Source organism: Oncorhynchus tshawytscha, linkage group LG14, assembly GCF_018296145.1.
Source record: "Oncorhynchus tshawytscha isolate Ot180627B linkage group LG14, Otsh_v2.0, whole genome shotgun sequence".
NCBI classification, from domain to species: Eukaryota; Metazoa; Chordata; class Actinopteri; order Salmoniformes; family Salmonidae; genus Oncorhynchus; species Oncorhynchus tshawytscha.
The window spans coordinates 10,355,089-10,377,290 of record NC_056442.1 but is presented as its reverse complement, the minus strand read 5'-3'; the positions used below and the strand labels follow the sequence as shown (position 1 = coordinate 10,377,290).

General features: G+C 45.9%; 1 protein-coding gene across 1 annotated transcript in view; it reads left to right on the top strand.

Annotated features, from left to right (window-relative positions):
• LOC112266529 (zinc finger protein GLI2) overlaps positions 1-22,202 on the top strand; it is an 88,015-nt gene that overhangs the window by 22,799 nt on the left and 43,014 nt on the right. The window contains exon 3 of the mRNA XM_024444086.2: positions 17,861-17,966. Coding sequence (XP_024299854.1) covers positions 17,861-17,966 — 106 coding nt within the window. The remainder of the gene's footprint in view (positions 1-17,860; positions 17,967-22,202) is intronic.

Below are 22,202 nucleotides of genomic sequence, written 5' to 3'. Positions count from 1 at the left end.
TCCCTCAAGCGAAACAGCTCATGGAAACAAAACCATAGCCACTGCAGCTGTATTGAATGTCCAAGACTGTGAATTATTTCAAAAGGTGAGACCTCTGTTATTAAAATACAACTATGCCAAGGTGACAACAGTAAACTATCAATCTAGGTATTGTTAGCTGAAGGCTTGGTTTTCCGGTTCATCACTGTGAATCAAGAGGAGCTTTCTAGACCTTCTTAACAGTCCCTGTAATAATGGGTATCAAACAATACTTGTCCCATTGGTTTACTTCTATTCCAAGTTCAAAGTCTAATGTAATAGTGAGCTTTGGGCAACAACGTCTAGAGACATAAATCTCTCAAATCCATTAGACTTAGTTAGCATGCACTGAGCAAGTGTTGGAAGAGAGGTTGAGAGAGGTTGAGAGAGGTTGGGAGAGGCTGAAGAGGTTGAGAGAGGTTGGGAAAGGTTGAGAGGGGTTGAGAGAGGTTTTGAGAGGTTGAGAGTTTTTGAGAGGTTGGGAGAGGTTGAGAGAGGGTTGAGAGAGGTTGGGAGAGGTTGAGAGAGGTTGAGAGAGGTTGAGAGAGGTTTTGAGAGCTGGGAGGGGTTGAGAGAGTTTTTGAGAGGTTGGGAGAGGTTGAGATAGGTTTTGAGAGGTTGGGAGAGATTTAGAGAGCGATATATGGATGCTTCAGGGGATTAAGAGTCTAACTCCCCCACTTTTTCCCCCTTCTTCTTGTTCTTGTTCTTCTTGTTCTTCAAGAAGCGGCATACCATTCCCAGCAGGTTCTGATTTAGCGCTGCTTTCCCTGCCGTGTGTTGTGTTCTTATAAGTTCAAATTACTGCCCTTGTAGGCTGCAGTACAGGCCCAGTGAGCTACCCTTCTCAGACAGAGAGGAGAGGGTTCTGTAGTCCAGAACATGGGAATCTGCTGCCACTACCAATGCTCCAGTGATCCCTAGCCCACTGCTCTGAGTTAGGGATGCAGCCCAGCCCTAGACTGCCACTGTTAGCTTACTGTCTGACAGTGTAGCCACAGGGCCTGTGGATTACCCAAACCATAATAAACAGATACAGGGGAAGGGGAGCACGTGGGAAGGGAGACACACACACACACACACACACACACACACACACACACACACACACACACACACACAGATACACACACATGCACACACACTGGACCGGGGACAGCTAGCGTGGTGCACTCCTTGTGTAAACAGATCAGGGCGTGGGACCCTAGCGAGGGGCAGACGGGTCATCTGGGCTCAAACCAGACTGACTAAAGTTCTCATAACGGACCTCAGCTTAGACACATCTGCCCTCTGCAGAATTAAAACACAACATGTGTGTGTGTGTGTTCGTTTAGCTCGTAACCTCATACGGTCAACCGAGGTTCACTTTACCATGATGCTGTCTGTTTATCTGGAACATGGAGTCTTCATTGCAGTGGGCTGGGTCAGTTGCTCAAAGAAGAGGCAAGCTGAGGCTACACATCTCTCAGCCTCTCCCCACAGAGCCTCTCAGAGCTCCCGCTCCGCATGTTCAGTAGTTAACTGATGGGGTCAGGACTGGAGCACCAGGCAACAGGACAGCAGATGTACTCATGTGGTACTGATCTGTGATACTCACCCATCCAGAAGAGAGTTATTGAGCATTGCACATCACTGTGGCTGCAGCAACAGTCTGTGTTTCAGGCGCTTTTGTCGTGTGCGGGTGCTTGCCCTGCTGCACACATTGCTCATTTGCATGATGAGGGGAGGATAAATGGGTAAAGGGGAAGAGAGTGAGAGGGAGGAGAGGAGGAGACAAGAGGACAGCCTTGGGTGAGTCCTGACTGGGCCGTGCGAGACACCATCAGAGTGTTTGTGTTGTGGTGTAATATTGCTTTGTTTTTCTCTCCTCCTGTTTTTCTTCACTCGATCGTGTTGTGTTTTGTAGACATTACCCTGCCAAGAGTAGTCTGGCTGGCAGCCAGTTGTCCCTGGGCTCCAGGTGAACCCTCCCTCCCTCCATTAGTCAGTCAGGCAAGCCTCACCCTGCTGGGGGAGAGGAGGAGAGGAGACTCCCAGGCGTCTTGGCTATGTGAGGGCCGTCACGGCTGTGCCAAACCCCCAAAACAAGCTCCCGTCCTCCCACATCATTCTGCCTGGTGGTGCTGGTAGGATCAGTCTGACAATGCTAAGTGCGGAGTAGATCCGTTCACACCTTCATGCATGCTACAAACATTGAGGTTAATACAGTACAGTGAGGGGAGGAAGTCTAAACATACATAGACACATGTATCACACCCCCCAGGCACCCTCATTTGTTGACTTCTGTGATCGAAAAAGCCTTGGTTTCATGCATGTCAACATCAGAAGCCTCCTCCCTAAGTTTGTTTTACTCACTGCTCTAGCACACTCTGCTAACCCTGATGTCCTTGCTGTGTCTGAATCCTGGCTCAGGAAGGCCACCAAAAATTCATAGATTTCCATACCCAAATATAACATCTTCCGTCAAGATAGAACTGCCAAAGGGGGAGGAGTTGCAGTCTACTACAGAGATAGCCTGCAAAGTAATGTCATACTTTCCAGGTCCATACCCAAACAGTTCGAACTACTAATTTTGAAAATTACTCTCTCCAGAAATAAGTCTCTCACTGTTGCCGCCTGCTACCGACCCCCCTCAGCTCCCAGCTGTGCCCTGGACACCATTTGTGAATTGATCGCCCCCCATCTAGCCTCAGAGTTTGTTCTGTTAGGTGACCTAAACTGGGATATGCTTAACACCCCGCCAGTCCTACAATCTAAGCTAGATGCCCTCAATCCCACACAAATCATCAAGGAACCCACCAGGTACAACCCTAACTCTGTAAACAAGGGCACCCTCATAGACGTCATCCTGACCAACTGGCCCTCCAAATACACCTCCGCTGTCTTCAACCAGGATCTCAGCGATCACTGCCTCACTGCCTGTATCCGCTACGGAGCCGCAGTCAAACGACCACCCCTCATCACTGTCAAACGCTCCCTAAAGCACTTCTGTGAGCAGGCCTTTCTAATCGACCTGGCCCGGGTATCCTGGAAGGACATTGACCTCATCCCGTCAGTTGAGGATGCCTGGTCATTCTTTAAAAGTAACTTCCTCACCATTTTAGATAAGCATGCTCCATTCAAAAATGCAGAACTAAGAACAGATACAGTCCTTGGTTCACCCCAGACCTGACTGCCCTCGACCAGCACAAAAACATCCTGTGGCGGACTGCAATAGCATCGAATAGTCCCCGTGATATGCAACTGTTCAGGGAAGTCCGGAACCAATACACGCAGTCAGTCAGGAAAGCTAAGGCCAGCTTCTTCAGGCAGAAGTTTGCATCCTGTAGCTCCAACTCCAAAAAGTTCTGGGACACTGTGAAGTCCATGGAAAACAAGAGCACCTCCTCCCAGCTGCCCACTGCACTGAGGCTAGGTAACACGGTCACCACCGATAAATCCATGATTATCGAAAACTTCAATAAGCATTTCTCAACGGCTGGCCATGCCTTCCAGCCTGGCTACTCCAACCTCGGCCAACAGCTCCGCCCCCCCGGCAGCTCCTCGCCCAAGCCTCTCCAGGTTCTCCTTTACCCAAATCCAGATAGCAGATGTTCTGAAAGAGCTGCAAAACCTGGACCCGTACAAATCAGCTGGGCTTGACAATCTGGACCCCCTATTTCTGAAACTATCCGCCGCCATTGTCGCAACCCCTATTACCAGCCTGTTCAACCTCTCTTTCATATCGTCTGAGATCCCCAAGGATTGAAAGCTGCCGCAGTCATCCCCCTCTTCAAAGGGGGAGACACCCTGGACCCAAACTGTTACAAACCTATATCCATCCTGCCCTGCCTATCTAAGGTCTTCGAAAGCCAAGTCAACAAACAGGTCACTGACCATCTCGAATGCCACCGTACCTTCTCCGCTGTGCAATCTGGTTTCCGAGCCGGTCACGGGTGCACCTCAGCCACACTCAAGGTACTAAACGATATCATAACCGCCATCGATAAAAGACAGTACTGTGCAGCCGTCTTCATTGACCTTGCCAAGGCTTTCGACTCTGTCAATCACCATATTAATATCGGCAGACTCAGTAGCCTCGGTTTTTCGGATGACTGCCTTGCCTGGTTCACCAATTACTTTGCAGACAGAGTTCAGTGTGTCAAATCGGAGGGCATGCTGTCCGGTCCTCTGGCAGTCTCTATGGGGGTGCCACAGGGTTCAATTCTCGGGCCGACTCTTTTCTCTGTATATATCAATGATGTTGCTCTTGCTGCGGGCGATTCCCTGATCCACCTCTACGCAGACGACACCATTCTATATACTTTCGGCCCGTCATTGGACACTGTGTTATCTAACCTCCAAACAAGCTTCAATGCCATACAACACTCCTTCCGTGGCCTCCAACTGCTCTTAAACGCTAGTAAAACCAAATGCATGCTTTTCAACCGATCGCTGCCTGCACCCGCATGCCCGACTAGCATCACCACCCTGGATGGTTCCGACCTTGAATATGTGGACATCTATAAGTACCTAGGTGTCTGGCTAGACTGCAAACTCTCCTTCCAGACTCATATCAAACATCTCCAATCGAAAATCAAATCAAGAGTCGGCTTTCTATTCCGCAACAAAGCCTCCTTCACTCACGCCGCCAAGCTTACCCTAGTAAAACTGACTATCCTACCGATCCTCGACTTCGGCGATGTCATCTACAAAATGGCTTCCAACACTCTACTCAGCAAACTGGATGCAGTCTATCACAGTGCCATCCGTTTTGTCACTAAAGCACCTTATACCACCCACCACTGCGACTTGTATGCTCTAGTCGGCTGGCCCTCGTTACATATTCGTCGCCAGACCCACTGGCTCCAGGTCATCTACAAGTCCATGCTAGGTAAAGCTCCGCCTTATCTCAGTTCACTGGTCACGATGGCAACACCCATCCGTAGCACGCGCTCCAGCAGGTGTATCTCACTGATCATCCCTAAAGCCAACACCTCATTTGGCCGCCTTTCGCTCCAGTACTCTGCTGCCTGTGACTGGAACGAATTGCAAAAATCACTGAAGTTGGAGACTTTTATCTCCCTCACCAACTTCAAACATCAGCTATCTGAGCAGCTAACCGATCGCTGCAGCTGTACATAGTCTATTGGTAAATAGCCCATCCATTTTCACCTACCTCATCCCCATACTGTTTTTATTTATTTACTTTTCTGCTCTTTTGCACACCAATATCTCTACCTGTACATGACCATCTGATCATTTATCACTCCAGTGTTAATCTGCAAAATTGTAATTATTCGCCTACCTCCTCATGCCTTTTGCACACATTGTATATAGACTCCCCCCTTTGTTTTCTACTGTGTTATTGACTTGTTAATTGTTTATTCCATGTGTAACTCTGTGTTGTCTGCTCACACTGCTATGCTTTATCTTGGCCAGGTCGCAGTTGCAAATGAGAACTTGTTCTCAACTAGCCTACCTGGTTAAATAAAGGTGAAATAAAATTAAAATAAATAAAACATTAATGCAAGTAATTTTAAAAATGAATTTTACCTTTATTTAACTAGGCAAGTCAGTTAAAAACAAATTCTTCTTTTCAATGACAGCCTAGGAACAGTGGGTTAACTGCCTGTTCAGGGGCAGAACAACAGATTTGTACCTTGTCAGCTCTGGGATTTGAACTTGCAACCTTCCGGTTACTAGTCCAACGCTCTAACCACTAGGCTACCCTGCCGCCCCATGAATGAATTAGGGCTCCCTACATTTTGTTAACTGGACCTGAAATAGTTTTAATTCACTTGATAACTAGGTACTTTGAATGGCTTGTGGCTTGACCCAAGTTGTTGATTAATTCCCCCGATAATTTTACAAAGATTAAAATGAACAAATAAAGAAATGCTTATTCATTTAAGCAATGATAATAAAGGCCCAAAGAGTTGACGTGGAAATATTGCCCATCCCAGCATGGGCCCGTTCCTAACTCCATCTGACAAAAGAGAGAGAAGGAGGAGGGAAATAGAAGGAAAGAGGCAGCAGGACATAAGAAATCTGTGGGCTGAAGCAGAGAGGCAGAGAGAGAGAGAGAGAGAGAGAGAGACACAGGAGACTGGATGGGTGGGTGTGGAGCAGGGTGGCGAGTCGGAGGGGGTTCCGTTTGGATCAACAATGAGACCCCCTCACATCTATTCAGGCCTCCTGCTTCAGTTGTCCATCATAATGACATGTGATTTTGTTTGGATTTAAGACTGGTTAGTGGTAACACCAGTGTTTCCCATGCGTATTCAGCCACATACAGTGAAGAAAATGTAGCTTCTATGAAGCAATTTGTCTTTGTAATGTTATCAAAAAGGAAAATATGAGCTATGAGGTGGGATATTGGATATTTCATTAAATAAATAAGGTCATTTTTTGGGACATGTATCATCAACTCCTAGCCACTTCAGTTCCCTCAAACTCCTTTTTTGAGGCATTACCATTCATAGGAAAATAAATATTGTAGCAAAGAAATGTGGGGGACCTTTTTTTATACAAAATAATAATAATTTGTCCCCTTTTGTGTTTCAGTTGCAATATTTAACTGCTTTAGTAGTAGTGCAATAAAGTTGACCTATTATCACACTGCTTAAAGGGATTTGAAATAAGAGAAGGCGGACTAATTGCCTTGTGACTACGGAGACAAACAGCTGGAGATGAAGCAATAACATCTCATTAAGACAGTCAAGAGTTTACTACGCAAATCAAACCTCAAGTGAGGATAAAACACCACAGCAGTGTATTTGTCCGCTAATTATGAATCGTTACAAAAAATACCAGGTTACAGTACATTTATGGATTTGAAATCAAATATTATAACAGTGAAACCTTAGGTGTTCCACCTCTGTTAAAAGGTCTTGTATTTTTTTAATAGTTTTACTGTAAAACCTATAACACGTCCAGTCCACACATCACCAGTGGCCCATGGCCAACTGCTAATGACTATAAACAAGTGCAGGTGGTTAAATTCCCTGATTGAGCCGTATTTTCCCTCATAAGCACAGCGAAGTCAACGGGCCCCTATTAGCAAGCCGTATTCTCTCTCTGAGAGAACCAGAGAGAATTTTAAAAGACTTCAATAAAAGGCTCTTAGTAGGAGTAGGAATCCAGACCAAATCCAAATGCATATTTACTATACATTTCTTGAGCACACAATTCAATGCTCTCACATACGTGTATAATGCACACGGATAATGTAAAAGCAATCATCGGATAGTTTAGTTCATCAATCGAGCTATAGTCCATGAAACACAGAACAGGAACACCCTTGCAAGTATTGGAACTTCAAGTCAGTCAGTCTCCAAAGTTACAGCGAGACCCCAGTAAAGCTGGGAAGTCCCACCAACCTCCAGTGGAACTGACAGAACTAGACCCCAGTAGAGCTGGGAAGTCCCACCAACCTCCAGTGGAACTGACAGAACTAGACCCCAGTAGAGCTGGGAAGTCCCACCAACCTCCAGTGGAACTGACAGATCTAGACCCCAGTAGAGCTGGGAAGTCCCACCAACCTCCAGTGGAACTGACAGAACTAGACCGCAGTAGAGCTGGGAAGTCCCACCAACCTCCAGTGGAACTGACAGAACTAGACCCCAGTAGAGCTGGGAAGTCCCACCAACCTCCAGTGGAACTGACAGAACTAGACCCCAGTAGAACTGGGAAGTCCCACCAACCTCCAGTGGAACTGACAGAACTAGACCGCAGTAGAGCTGGGAAGTCCCACCAACCTCCAGTGGAACTGACAGAACTAGACCCCAGTAGAGCTGGGAAGTCCCACCAACCTCCAGTGGAACTGACAGAACTAGACCCCAGTAGAGCTGGGAAGTCCCACCAACCTCCAGTGGAACTGACAGATCTAGACCCCAGTAGAGCTGGGAAGTCCCACCAACCTCCAGTGGAACTGACAGAACTAGACCCCAGTAGAGCTGGGAAGTCCCACCAACCTCCAGTGGAACTGACAGAACTAGACCCCAGTAGAGCTGGGAAGTCCAGTGGAACTGACAGAACTAGACCCCAGTAGAGCTGGGAAGTCCCACCAACCTCCAGTGGAACTGACAGAACTAGACCCCAGTAGAGCTGGGAAGTCCCACCAACCTCCAGTGGAACTGACAGAACTAGACCCCAGTAGAGCTGGGAAGTCCCACCAACCTCCAGTGGAACTGACAGAACTAGACCCCAGTAGAGCTGGGAAGTCCCACCAACCTCCAGTGGAACTGACAGAACTAGACCCCAGTAGAGCTGGGAAGTCCCACCAACCTCCAGTGGAACTGACAGAACTAGGCCCAACGAAGGTGACCGTATTCCCCTCCAGTAATGAACGTCTCTTCCCCTCAGGGTTGACGAAAGACTTGCCTCTCAATGAGACCCTTTGTACTTCCCCCAAATGGGGGTTTCTCTCCCTCTCCTCTCCTCTCCTCCTCCCATCACTGCACTTCTCCTGATCCCCCATCATCAGTCAGTCTGCCTGCCTTAAAAAAAGGCCTGGGAAGAGAAGGGAAGGGGAAGGAGATTCCAATGAGGACAGAACAGACATAGAGAAAGTTTAAATACCCAGTGGCCCTTGAGTGAAGTGGCAGGGAGGGCAAACCGAGGCAGAGGGGCATCCCAAAAGGCAGCATTTTCCCTATTTAGTGCACTACTTTTGACCAGGGCCCATAGGGTAGTAGGGTGCCATCTGAGTCGCACACAGGGTTTCCATTGACGGCGGTGAAGTGGAGGATGTCGAAAGTCAGAAGGTGAAAGGAGACTAAATAGTGAGAGATTGATCTGTTTTCACTAGCTAATGACTTGGCTAGCAGTCCTGCAGATTTCACTGAACAGTGTGCTAAAAACAGGGGAGGGATGGATGGACCTTTTCTACATTGGCTTGAGTTCAAGATCAACTACCGATACGCAAATTTAACAGAATAATTTGACCAACAAAATCTGTCTGATTTAACTTACTTCATATGCTAGCTTTTTCATTTAAATATTATCTCTACCCCATGTGGTTGGAACTCAACTTAAAACACAGCGGGAACACATTTTGGAAAAACTCATCTCTGAGCTGTGGGTGTCATGACACATTTCTCATTGAAGGCTAAACTCAATCATAACTGACAACCTGTCTGCTCTATTACCTTGTAGTGGTTGGAGGTTGTAGTTGTACAGAGCCGACCCAGCGTCTGGGGTGTAACAAGAGTAGAACTGATGGTCCCGCACAGCAGCACTCTCTCTGCTTTGGCCCCATACTCATGCACACGCACACACACACGCATGCAAGCGCACGCACGCACACACACACACACACACATGCACGCATGCACACACACACACACATGCACGCACACACACACACACACACATGCACGCACGCACACACACACACACAGGTGGGATGCAGCAAGCAGGGTTTAGGGAGACGCGCTCTCCACGTCAGCAGGACCCATGCTTGGCCCCTCATATCACAATCAAGGGGATTCCTTCCTCTCTCAAATTATACGGGAATCACTGAGCTCTCCTCCATGTAATTATGAGAGCCTGGTACCCAGGCTTGGTCAGATTGATAGTAGCTGAGTCTGAGGACAATTGACAATCAGGGTCTCAGTTTCTAAAAACCTTCACTGTTCTGTTCTTTCTTTAGAGAGTGCAGCTCAAGATTATAGCATTATTTGGAAAACTTGGATGAGGCTACTCCATTGTAGCCCTTTACTGCAGTCAATGACCAAAATTATAAAATTATAAAGATATATATTTTTTTAAACAACGAAAATCCAGTGATTCTATGTCAAACCTTTTTGTTATATTTCAGCCTTCTGTGATGTATATAAAGTATACTATTGGGATGCAAACTCAACTGTATATCTGACATGGTACAGGTGTCTTCTTTGTTCAAGCCCTTAACCATGTGTGTGAGGCGTACACTTCTGTTTTAAAGTAGATTGGTTCAAGACTACCAAGAAACACTCGGTGACCCTGATTTAGCCCACTGCAGTGAAAGGTTAAAGCCCGAGCAGCAGAATTCTGAGTGTCTTTTATTTGACCATGGGATTATACGTCGTTAATGTTCTTTTTGTACAGTAGGCATGTTAATTAAGGTATACGACAAATGGATGAAATGAGTGTAGTGTTTGTTGTTACTGTCTCTGATGCGCTCAGTAGGCCAATGGTCCTTCTGTAGACTAATTGTTGGCGTAACATGGTTTGTCTTCCACCCAACGCTTGAGCGTGTACACACTAATTAACTAGCTAAGCAGGCCTGGACTAGAATAAGGTCACAAATCACGTTGTTCATTTATCCTTTTCTAATGACGGAATTTCACAAGTCATGGACACATGGTCTAATTATAATGACTGAAGGAAGAGGTTTTCAACAACGTCTCACTTTAATGACCACACAATGACACAGTCTATCATACTGCATAGCTTGTCTCATGGGCAATGGATGGCCATTGTGTTGTTTGCCTCGGGATCTCAAAAGCACTAACCCTTAGTTCAGGGCCAGGCAACCCTGCGGGACTTCGTGTCTTTGATTTAACTGACCGGGAAGACCAGGTGTGTTGAATTGAGGCAATCACTGAACTGATCATTTAGCTCAGTTGGTCAGGTGTGGTGCCGAGTTGAAACAAAAGCCGGCACCACCCACAACACTCCAGGAACAGGGTTGCCTACTGCTGCTTTAGTTGATTGCTTAATAAAACGGAAATTCAAAACGGTGATTTCTCCACGGATTGAATTCCTTGTTAAAATATCCCTTATCTGATTGTGACTTGTTGTTCCGATCTCTGTTAATCTCATACTCGGTTAGATGTTAGAGGCTTGAGTTTCGTGTTTGACTGTGTACTCTTCTCTCTTTGTGTGGGCGACGACTTTCCCAGACTGAGCACTTTATCGTTACACACTGCTCTATTTGCCTGGGTTTTTTGTGCCCCTGCGATTGGTATTCAGCCCCTGAATTACAGGGGTCAGGGGTATCCTATTGGGGATGTGTAAGAGAGGGAGAGAGAGAGAGGGAGAGAGAGGGATGGCTGGAGAGGGTGGTGGAGTCAAGTCACTGCAGCAGCCTTAAGAAAAGACTGGCCCCAGCCTCATCCAGGCCCCTCAGCCGACAAAACAGGCATATTGTTGCAAGTGTGCACAGGGCTTGTTCAACAATATTTGCCAGAACGTTAAAGAGGTTTTGAATAGTCTAGTGTGTGTGACCAAAGGAAAGCTAGGTGGGATGTAGCTTACTGACACACAGAGACATGCAGCTGCTACTGCAGCCAGACTACAGAACATGTCAAGGGATGTGACTGAAGTTCTTGGCCAGGGGTCTGAGACTAGAGTGGAGATATCCTCCTGGCTGAGCCCTGTTGGCTGTTGCAATGTGTGGCCTGGCCTGCTGCTTAGTGCGGAAGTGAGAACGAGAGCAGTGAGCGCGACATAGGCAGAGCTGGAGCAAGAATGGAGCAGGCTCCCGTCGCAACGTCTGAAGAAAGAGGGATGAAAGAAAGGCAGTGGAGGAGCAGGGTCAGGGGAGTGATATTTGGCCCTAGTCAGAAACACTGGTCTGGGATTCACAGGCTAGTGAGGCTACAGGCTTCACAGACTCCTGCCGACCATCATCTCTCCATAAAAAGCCTGGCTGTATTAAGTGTTTGTTTTCTCTGTTCATGCAAACTCTTTTGTGGCGACTTTCACATGTGAGGGAAAAAAATACTTGAGTAAAAAATGTTTTGGCATTGGTCATCTTTAAATAAAAGAACAGACGTTCCTCATTAACTGTTGTGATAACAACAGCTGACGTGTGGTGCAGGCGTGCCAATAAAATAGTACGTTTAGGGTCTTTATGTTTTTTAACAGAGTTTTGTTTCTCATTAACATTGTGTGTTTATTGTCTTTACTCTGTCCTGTTTTGTTTGAAAATGTTCCACGAAGGGCATTAACTCTCTTTATTCTCCTGTTCCTTATCAAGGTCGTTGTTATGACCTTGGAACGTTTCCATTCTATGTTCAGTTACGTTCATACCTTCTCATTGTAAACTTGTGTGATTTTCTTCTGCTGAGAGGAGAGGAGAGCAGAGGACAGCACCGAGCGGAGATCTAGGAGGGGCAGCCAGCTGATCTCTGGACCGTATTCAAATTATTTGGGCATCACGCGCCCCGTCCTGGGGGTACCAGCGGGAGTTGCGTTATAGGGTGATCTGGGAACGCAGCGAGCAGAGAGTCAGAGGGGTCAGGGCCACAGATCGTTATCTGTACCTGCCATGCACACTAGGGGCCTCTGGGACCCGGCCGGCGCCCCACAGAGCACAGTGCAGGGACAGAACTTGTGTGAGTCAGCATTCCAAGGCCATTCCTCTCACTTTGTAGTCTGACAACATGACGGACAGGCCCGTCCCCACGACACAGGAAATGGCCCCACTCCAGCAGGTCTGCACAATGCCACAGAGTATTGTGATTTAAGAGGAGTGGTTATTTGAGGGTATATGCTTTTGTCTCAAGATGGCCAACGCTTGTTTTTACCTTTCCTCTCTCTGGTGTCTGAGCTTTATTTAGTTTTAGAGACTAGCAACAACAAAAAATGCAAGCTCTGGTGAAAAAACATATGGCTTAAGAAATGTAATTTGGTTCTAGAATAAGGATGGTAACTTGACTGATCGATCGTATTGTCATTGCTTTTCAATTGAAGAGGCGATTTAGTCCGACAGCCACAGCGCATAGAGATACTGTGGTGTTTAGTAATGCAGTCTTCTAGTGGGGTTCTACCACAGAGTGGGCCTTTAAAGCTGTTGTGTGAGTGACTCATGCTTGAGTCATATTCCCCCTCTGAAGTGTTCGTCACGGAAACATGCCCGGGGTTCTGTTTTTATTGGCCGAAAACACCATAAAGCAAAGCACACCTGACATTCAAAACTCCAGCAGACAGACAGGCAGGCAGGCGGCACAACAACAATGCTCCACAGCTGTTTTAAACACAACATGCTAAAACAGAGGAGCGTTGCCGCTGTAACTATCTGACTCCCTTCCCCTCAGCAGATCACTGTCCGTCTTCTCCGTAGTCTTGTAGCAGTGGATCTATGTGACCGGACTCTGTGTGTCTTTCTCCCCTGTCTGTGGGACAGGCGTTTTCCACCATAGTGATGTTTTGTCACCAGAATAATAGGCCTCTTTGTGTGACTGAGCAGGGTGGTTGAGTGAGTGCAAACCAAAACAGGCTCATTAAAAGTGTAGGCCAAGTTAATGCAGCATTAATAATGGTAGGGGGTGAATTACGGGAGGGGATAATGGGGGAGAGAGGGGTTGAGGGGTCGGGGAGGGACAGGAGACAAAGAGTAGCCAGTACTGGGTCACCTAAACATGACAGAGTGAAGCAGCTCCCAACACCCACACCATGATGTGGCCACACTCAACACTCACTGACCTATTCCGGAAAAGTGACTTCATCTGTGAGAACGGAGGATATTGATCTTTCACAATGGGAAACTCATATTGACAGGTGTTCATAAGTATGACAGAACACATCAGTAAAATGTTTCATCTGACCTGGGCCCCTGTTTTTAAACATAGGACTCGGATGACTCTATATAAGCCCGCTAGAATCAATCACACATGAAAATGACTGCAAGCTGCTATTTTAATTCCACACGCGTACATATTAGCCACTAATTTCATCCCTTACGGGACACCTGCCATTACATTTCTCACATATCAACAAAAGGATTCACCACTCGGGGGGGACGTTGTCAGTAGCGTAGCCCTAAGAGAGCCCCGGGGCAGGCAGAAGAGGCAGCATGGGCGTCCTGAGCCAGTCAACCCAGTGGACCAGTTGGGGGAATGGCCAACCCTGAGCAGGGTTTATTCTATCACCCAGACAGGTCCATTGTTCACACGCAGCGGGGGAGAACAAAAGGCGAGCGCTCTGGAGAGTTCAGGAGGCTGCATGTGTTCACCTGATTCACTGACTGGATCCAATCCCCCCCATGGGGGAAACAGTGTTGGAATGTCCCGGTGCTTAGGCCCTCACATCTATTAGTCTTTGGGTGATAACATTTGTTTTTACATCTGGTGGAGCACCGCAGCAGGCCCTCTCACTTTCTCATCGTCACACACACACACACCCCTCCACACATATACACACACACACACACATGCAGAGACACTGGGTTCTAATGGGACCATACTGTACATTGCATTGCCTGATCTGGACTGACCTGGAGGACTAAAACACATTTGATGGTAAAAAAAAAAAACATTCCAACTCTTCATGCTATTTCATCCACTCAGGGACATTCCCACAATTATACAGAGTGGAATCCTTTCTGTGTCTGTCTTTAAGTCAGAATATACTTTCATCCGGTGTTGACAGTCCTATTGCTTTTCTGTTATACAGGCAAAAATAACATCCCTCTTGTTTCAGGTCCAAACTGATCCCAGATCTGGATGGCGTAATGGGCTCACTGGGATTAATGGATATCCTGAGAGGAGAGACCTCAGCAGTGAAATTAAAAGCTTTTCTGTTTTACTAGCAGAATGACAGGGGAAATTAGCCTCACGCAAACAGGAAATACCTCCAGTACAATCTGCCTGGGGTCCTAACTACAAAACCCCATGCCAACTGCTGCTACACACAGGGCCTCGTGCTGCACGGCACTCTGGGAGATGGCAGGGGAACAAGCGGCTTTAGATTTTCAGATTGGCTTTCGGGAATAGCTCTCAGTAGCCTCTCAATTTAAAAGCTTTGAAAATACAAATGTGATTCTAAGGAATTACACCGAAAGCTCCACCGTCCTCCCTGTTACTGGTCAATTTGAATTGTTAACCTCAGTGTAATATTTACGGTACCTCCACCATGAGTTGCGGGACAGGGAGTGGAGGGGGAAGATATCAGAATTCGTCAGCTAGGTCCTGAGCCACCTACCAATAACCTCCATGCATCACTGTGCAGAAGGTGAGCATGCTGCGTTGTGCCGGTGGCTGCCTGGCTGGTATTAACAAACATCCCGATGGGCCTCCTCTGTCCTCCTCCACGGCCTCGCGACAAGCACCGTGTTGTTAGCACGCTGTTTGTGTAATTTAGGTACTTAACGACCGCAAGGGTCTCCCAGAGACTGATTAGACCGTGGATGTAATCGCCCAGCAGCATCACACCATCGACTACAGCTCTGATTTATCACCACACCGCTTAATAGCGCTGCTTAACACACAGGTTTGTCCTGATTAAGTAATTACCTTAAACCAGAACTTTATTATCTGTACGACTGAGCCCGGTGATAAAAAGAAAAAAAGGAGGCTGTCGAGAAAAGCCAAGGAAGATGGTGTACCTGGTGAATGAGGGACATAATTAAAATACAAGTCATTAAATATGGAGCTGCCGCGGCTGTCAGAGTGCTGCCCTGCTAACATTCATTTTACCCCACCGGAACACTTTACAGGGGGCGGGTGGGATTATACCTCACTGAAGGGTGTAGGTACCGGCTGAACGGAGGCCCATTAGATCTGCAAATTAAAACAAGGTCCTTGTTCATCTCAAACAAAAGGGGGGGAAACTTTTTTTTGGAGCTCTGAAAATAACACCCGAAAACGAGTGACTGTTTTACAGAAAAGACTGTGACCATGTCAGCTGATTAATGGTGTCGTGTGAAGTGGCGCCTCGATGAGGTTGGATCTCAGTCTGGGAGTATTCTCTTTCCATGGTGTGGGACGTTACTAAAAGGAGGGGGGAGCTAAATAATGGAAGCTGGGACTGTTTAAGAATGATGCACCATTCTTCTCCTCTTCTTCTCCTCATTGTATACAGCCCTGTCGGTGGTGGACGGCTATAAGCCGGAAATAGCCAGCGCTTCCTTCCTCCTCCTCCGCGCTTCTCTAAGCTCCTCTCCTGCTTCCTAGTCTGATCCCTCTAACAACGCTAAAATAGAACCAGTCTTCCAACAGCCCTGTCCTTTCAGCACTTTATAAACAGTCCCTTCTGACTCGGTGGGACGCTGCCCAGTATCTTTGACCTGTCAAGTGAAAAGTGCAACTCTGTAACTTCTGTATTTGCAAACAAAGAATCGGTCTTTGTGACACACATCCCGTGACCTTTACTATTGCTGCCTAGCGGTTTGACTTCTTGCTGTTTGTTTGTCCGAGGTACTTTACTGCTGGTTGTGATGTGACGCAGGTCCCCTCTCGCTGGCTTTCATACAGGGATGTTTAGTAAGAGCTCCAAGTCTTCCCAAAAATGGGACGGTCCACTACAACGAAGCCTTTTCAAACAGGCCAACAGTTGTGGTCACTACAGAAACCACTCTGTGGTGGTGGGTGGACAGAGAAGCTCCTATTTCAGCCCAGATTACCAGAGGTCTTCTCTGTGAATGCTAGTATAAGACGTTTGGCCTGGCTCCTCTCCGCCCACATTGTCCTCTGACCTCTGTGTCCTTAGCTTATACAAACTCTGCCCTCTCTGTACAAAGAACTTGTACAGAGTAGGTCTGCCTGCCCAGCACTCTCTCCATTAAAGAGGTGTGGTCAGGAGAGAGACAGAGGGGGACTTCTAGCTTCCTCACTGAATTCCATTTGATCACCCTCAGGCCAGAGTCATCGAGGGTTGCTTTCGAAATCGCTGCAGTGAAACACAGCCATTCTGTTGCAGTTGACGCAGCACAGCGTTCACTTCAACAGGTTCTGGATGGAGAAACAATCTCAGCCAGGGAGTTTCTTGGAAAGCATAAAGTAGGACCAGCTGCTGCGGGGTACGGCCTGGAGAGGGATGCCTCCTGTTGGTTTGGATCCTGGACCGACCGGTGCCTTAGTATGGGGGGGGGGAGTTCCCGGTTGGAGACGGTCCTTCTCCTCGACCGTCTGCTTTTGAGGCCCTCAAATTTGTCTTGAAATACCTTACATCAAAATGTTTTATAATGACCTGAGCCTCATAAAAGCTACATTTCATTTCTTGCTTTTTTTCAATTTTCCATGCGTTGCCAGCTGTGCTCTCTTGTGTTTCCGGACATAAATAATACAATCCCTGTGTCTGGTTTTGGTTAAGAGACTGTAAAGCTGTTTTTAAAGCTGTTTCATGCTAACCCTAATACAGTAACGTGACATTGAAAAGTACCTTAAAATTATCTGTGTGTCTTACACAAAAGTTTGCACATCAGGTGTCTTCCAACAGCCTTGCTGAGAAAGGACCTTCAATTACAAAATATTTACTATATTTTGTAAATGTACTAATATATCTTAAGTAAATTAAACTAGAATTGATTTAATGTGTGTTTCATTGGGCTCTGTCTCTGAGCCTGTAATAACCCTGAATAATGATTTCTCTCTCAGCTAAATAATACTGTGGCATTTCGGGAATTTGATTCGACTAGACTAAAGTGTGACTGAGTGAGTAGCTGGGTACAGTATACTACCCTGTCAGTGCTGTCTACAGAGTCTACTGTCTACCACCTGCTCAGATGTCTGACGAGGGCCGTGCTGTTACTGTTTGAATGGGTAGTTGTTGTTGCAGGGGGCTAGAAGAAGAAGCCTCTTCCCAAGGCTGTCAGGCCCGGTTTGCGTCGGGCTCCAGTTCTCCTTGATGCAGTCCATCATCCCCCTTTAGTTCAAAGACTGACTAGCTGCAGGTCTTTGTCAAAAGCCCAGTTGGAGATCTTTTATGTTCAAGATGTAGGATTTCTTAGGATGACTTTGATAATTTATTTATTCCACTCTTGTGCGATAGTGCCAATATTTTAGGCAAAACTGCTCAGCTTGCTCTGAAATTCATGTTGCTTTATTGTAACCGCATTTTGCCTTTGAAATGTAGCTTTTGAGAAGCCCAACTCTTATTTTTAAGTCTGAACAATTTTTCTCTCCGTCTCACCCTCTTCTTCTCTGTTCTGCAGCCCCGCACCACGTCTTCCCTACGTTCCACACGCCCATCCCGATTGACATGCGTCACCACGAGGGAAGATATCACTATGAACCCCACACCCTACATGCCATGCATGGGTAAGTCTTCTTCAGGCAGGTCTCTACTGTATACACACGCTGTTTACACTAATACATAGCAATTAGCTATTAGATAGCCTTGTTTTAGCCAACGCTGCATAGCATTTAAAGGGCAACCTTCCATTTGGAAGGATGAGAGCAAAAGTGTTGCCCAGATTTAATATCACAGATTAAATATTATTATCTTTAAAAAGTACAAATGACTATCCAATGTCAGTTAATACAGAATGTTACCATTTTTCCTCACATACCTCATTTCCTATAACAGTTGATGATTATGGGGGACAGCTTTGCTTTTTGCCAAGTATCAACCTACTAGCCTGTGGCCAGCCAATACACATCCTCTTTCCATTAGTTAGCTATACAGTGCTGGATCCATCACAAATGACATGACGCACACACACACACACACACACACACACACAACCTTTCCCCCTCTACCTACAACAGTCCTCTACATTCATTACTGTGTTATAGTGGTCCTAATCTGTTTGGTCCCAGGAAAACAGCATCATTACGCTCTCACACCGTACAGAGGTCTCCAGTACAGCATAGTAATTGGTTCTATGACGGTTACATGTACATTCATTCAACTTTCAGGTTACTGTGCCGTCCGTTGGATGATTAGCTTGGTTAGTAGTGGCCACGGTTGGTTTGGTAGCGACATCTCAGTTCTTTCACAAGGGAAATTGAACCAGAACGTTCTTTGACTTTGCTATAGTAAAGACGTTACCTTTATCTTAAAAACGATAGTGGTAAAACACAAAAAAGTCAATCGAATTCTGGAAATAGTGTTCGGCTTCATTTCCATTTCAATTCAGTAGATTTGATGGTGATACATACTGTTTGCCTGGCTTCAGCAGGGCTATTTATCACAGCACCAGGGAAGTAGAGGGGGTAGAAAAACCTGTCTCTACACACGGCCACCTTGATTAATGTGATTTGATCTTGACAGTGGACCCCTAATTCATCAAGACCTTGATCTAGCTGTCTTTCCCCGTGCCTGTGCCAAATTCACTCTAATTACAGGAACATTGCACAGCAAATTAAGTGTGGTGTCATTTGTCGAGGAGACGCGGCAGTCAGGCCCACTTTATTATACGCTGGTGGCTGCGTGTCAGAGGTCCCCTGCTTGATTGTCGAACATGACATCTCCATACAGTCCCCTTTCCCATTGTTTACATATAACATAATGAGAGGGCTGCTTATTTTGTCACAGCTGTCATAAAGTGGGGAGGAAGCAGCGGCAGTGGGAGGAAGTGGGAAGAGGAAGAGACGCTCAGAGTCTCTTCTTCTGAGCTTTTTCTACTGTAATAGAGGAGAGATTTTTAATCATTGTCAAATGGGAGGACAGGAGCAGTCCTGGGCTCAAAGCAGTGGTTCAGCTAGAGACAGAGAACAGTAGGGATGGGGATACTAACCTCCTTTGCTGTGCCGGGTAGCTATGCAGGAGCTTGGACTGAAGCTATGATATAAACCACCCGCATGGAGTGTGTGCGTCGCCACAAGCTGTCCCGGCTTTCATGACACTATGACAAATCACGGTTGTTCTAGAAACTTCCCAAAAGTTATTACGAGTTTAGTTTTCCACCCGAAGACCTGTTGTAAGAGACAACCACAGCTACAGCATAGTTAGGTACTTTCCAACTAATTACAATTCAGAGAGAATATGATGTCTTTTTAACATGCATTATTCCCAGAGAGAATCATTTTTTACTTTTATCACTATGATCATTCAAAAACAAAGTGCACAAGTTGTGGCCCAAACAGATATTTTTGCTCCCATGCTGAGTGTTCCAGACTAGGGGGGGAAAAAAACAACACCGTGCCTCAGTCTGCCCATTATTATCTATGAGGAGGAGGATTGCGTTAAATCTACCAAACAGCCCAGGGCTATAAGAACAGATCAAGTCACTGACAGAGGCTGCCAGTGAGTGCAACATTCCCATTAATATCCTAACACTGTAGCTTCTGGCTCTGTTGCTCTGTGACTTCAGTTCTAACGACTCTATAATCGCTGTCTCATTCCCATTTCCCATCTGTTTGTTTAGAGCTGTCAGGAACAACTCTGCAGAGATTACTTGTTTGGTTGATTGGTAAAGTCGTTGTCAGCCCAGAAGGTACATATTTAAGAGGCTAATCATGTAGTTTCTTCCCATTGTGGATCGCTATGAGTCAGGCAAGCAAGACTATTTACTGTTTCTACAGTTGTACCTGTCAGCTGTAGTTTTAATGCTACAGGTTGGCCAGCATTCCTAGTAGGTAGCAATCAGTGGAGGCTCCTCAGAGGAGGAAAGGGAGGACCATCCTCCTCAGTGAATTTAATAAAATAAAATGTTTAAAACATTTAAAAAGTTACTTTTTAGATAAAACTATACTAAATATATTCACATGTCAACAAATAATTGATTAAAACACTCTGTTTTGTAATGAAGGTGAGAGAGAGAGAGAGAGAGAGAGAGAGAGAGAGAGGATAGTTGAACAATTTTGAGCAAATTAATTTTTTTTAAATGAAGGAGAAGCAAGGGAGAGAGAGATTTCATAATTTTTTTTCACTTTAAGTTTTACTTACTTGGCAAATGCAGTTGGCTAATTTAGCCTACTCAAACACCCGGCTCAAATAGAGGGATACTATGTTAGCTAGCTGGCTATGACTATCCAACACAACACTGGAAGTCTTCCAAATCAAGGTAAGCTTTTGATTTGATGAATTTATTTCCCCCGGGACCTGCCGGTGTAACTGCCAAACTGCTTACTGACTATACACTGTAATGTTACTGCATATTTGTAGCGGGTTTACTAACACATTAGTTCTATTAGCTATGTTGACTAGGAACGGTACTTTAGTTCAAATGGGGACTATGTTGTAGGCTGTGTGTAGCGGTTATGGTTACATGGTTTGGCTTGGAAAAGTTTTTTCGCCTGATCACACACAGCTGATGTGTTGTGCATTGAAGTCCACAAAGGAAGGGAAAAGGTGAGAGGAGGAGAGTGCATAGAGGTGAGAAGGAATACAACAAGGATGCTATGAAAGTGAACTGTGTTTAAGGTGATCAGGGGTGTTGTCACGCCCTGACCTTAGAGAGCTTTTTTATGTCTCTATTTTGGTTTTGGTCAGGGTGTGATTTGGGTGGGCATTCTATGTTAATTTTTCTATGATTTGGTATTTCTTTGTTTTGGCCGGGTATGGTTCTCAATCAGGGACAGCTGTCTATCGTTGTCTCTGATTGGGAACCATACTTAGGTAGCATTTTCCCACCTGTGTTTTGTGGGTAGTTGTTTTCTGTTTTGTGTTCTGCACCTGACAGGACTGTTTCAGTTTTGTTTCTCACTTTGTTATTTTGTTCTAGTGTTTAGTGTTAATAAAAATCATGAACCACGCTTTGGTCCGATCCTTCTTCATCAGACGACCGTTCCAGGTGTAATCATTATACTGATTCTGTGGAAAAAAGAAACTCCCGTTTGCCACTGTTGGACTAATGATTACACCGTAGTTAAACTCTCTCGACCTGTGTGCACCTACCTGTGTAAAAAAAAAAATAGCGTCCTCCCTCATCATAAACAGCACTGACTGCCACTGGTAGCAATACTGAGCTGACCAGAGTCAACAAAGGATGGTTGTGTCCACAGAAATAATGATATGTTAACATTCCGTTGTTTCAGACCCTCTAATCCAATGAACTGTTTGTTGTAAGTAATTTACCCCTCGTTCTGCATATGTGGAACTGCTGAAAGTATTGCATGTTAAGTTTAAGCCCAAACCATCCATATCATGTTGCAGTCCAGGCCCATATAAATCTACAGCAGTTCATTCTAGCCCTGAAGTGGACGATGTGATTTATCTAAATCACAGCTCCAGCCCTGAGGTAGCTACAGAGGAGACACCGTCACATTGTAATTAATCTCTAGTGTCGCTCACCGCAGCGGCCCAGCGCAGGTACATGACACACACAGACAGGCACACACAAACACACACACCAGCCATACATGCACCACACACACACAAAGCATACACACACATATAGTTATCCACACCTCATTATACAAATTATATGTCATAATGTCATATTGAGCACACTTTAAATCCAGACAGCCTATATAAAACCACTGAACACTTACAGTACAGTAGAATTAGGTAATGTCTGCGGAGGAGAGGTGTAAATTAAATCATGTTCAATTACCCAAAGTGTTTCAGACAGAACACTAAGTGGACTAATTAGAAGAAGTATACATCTG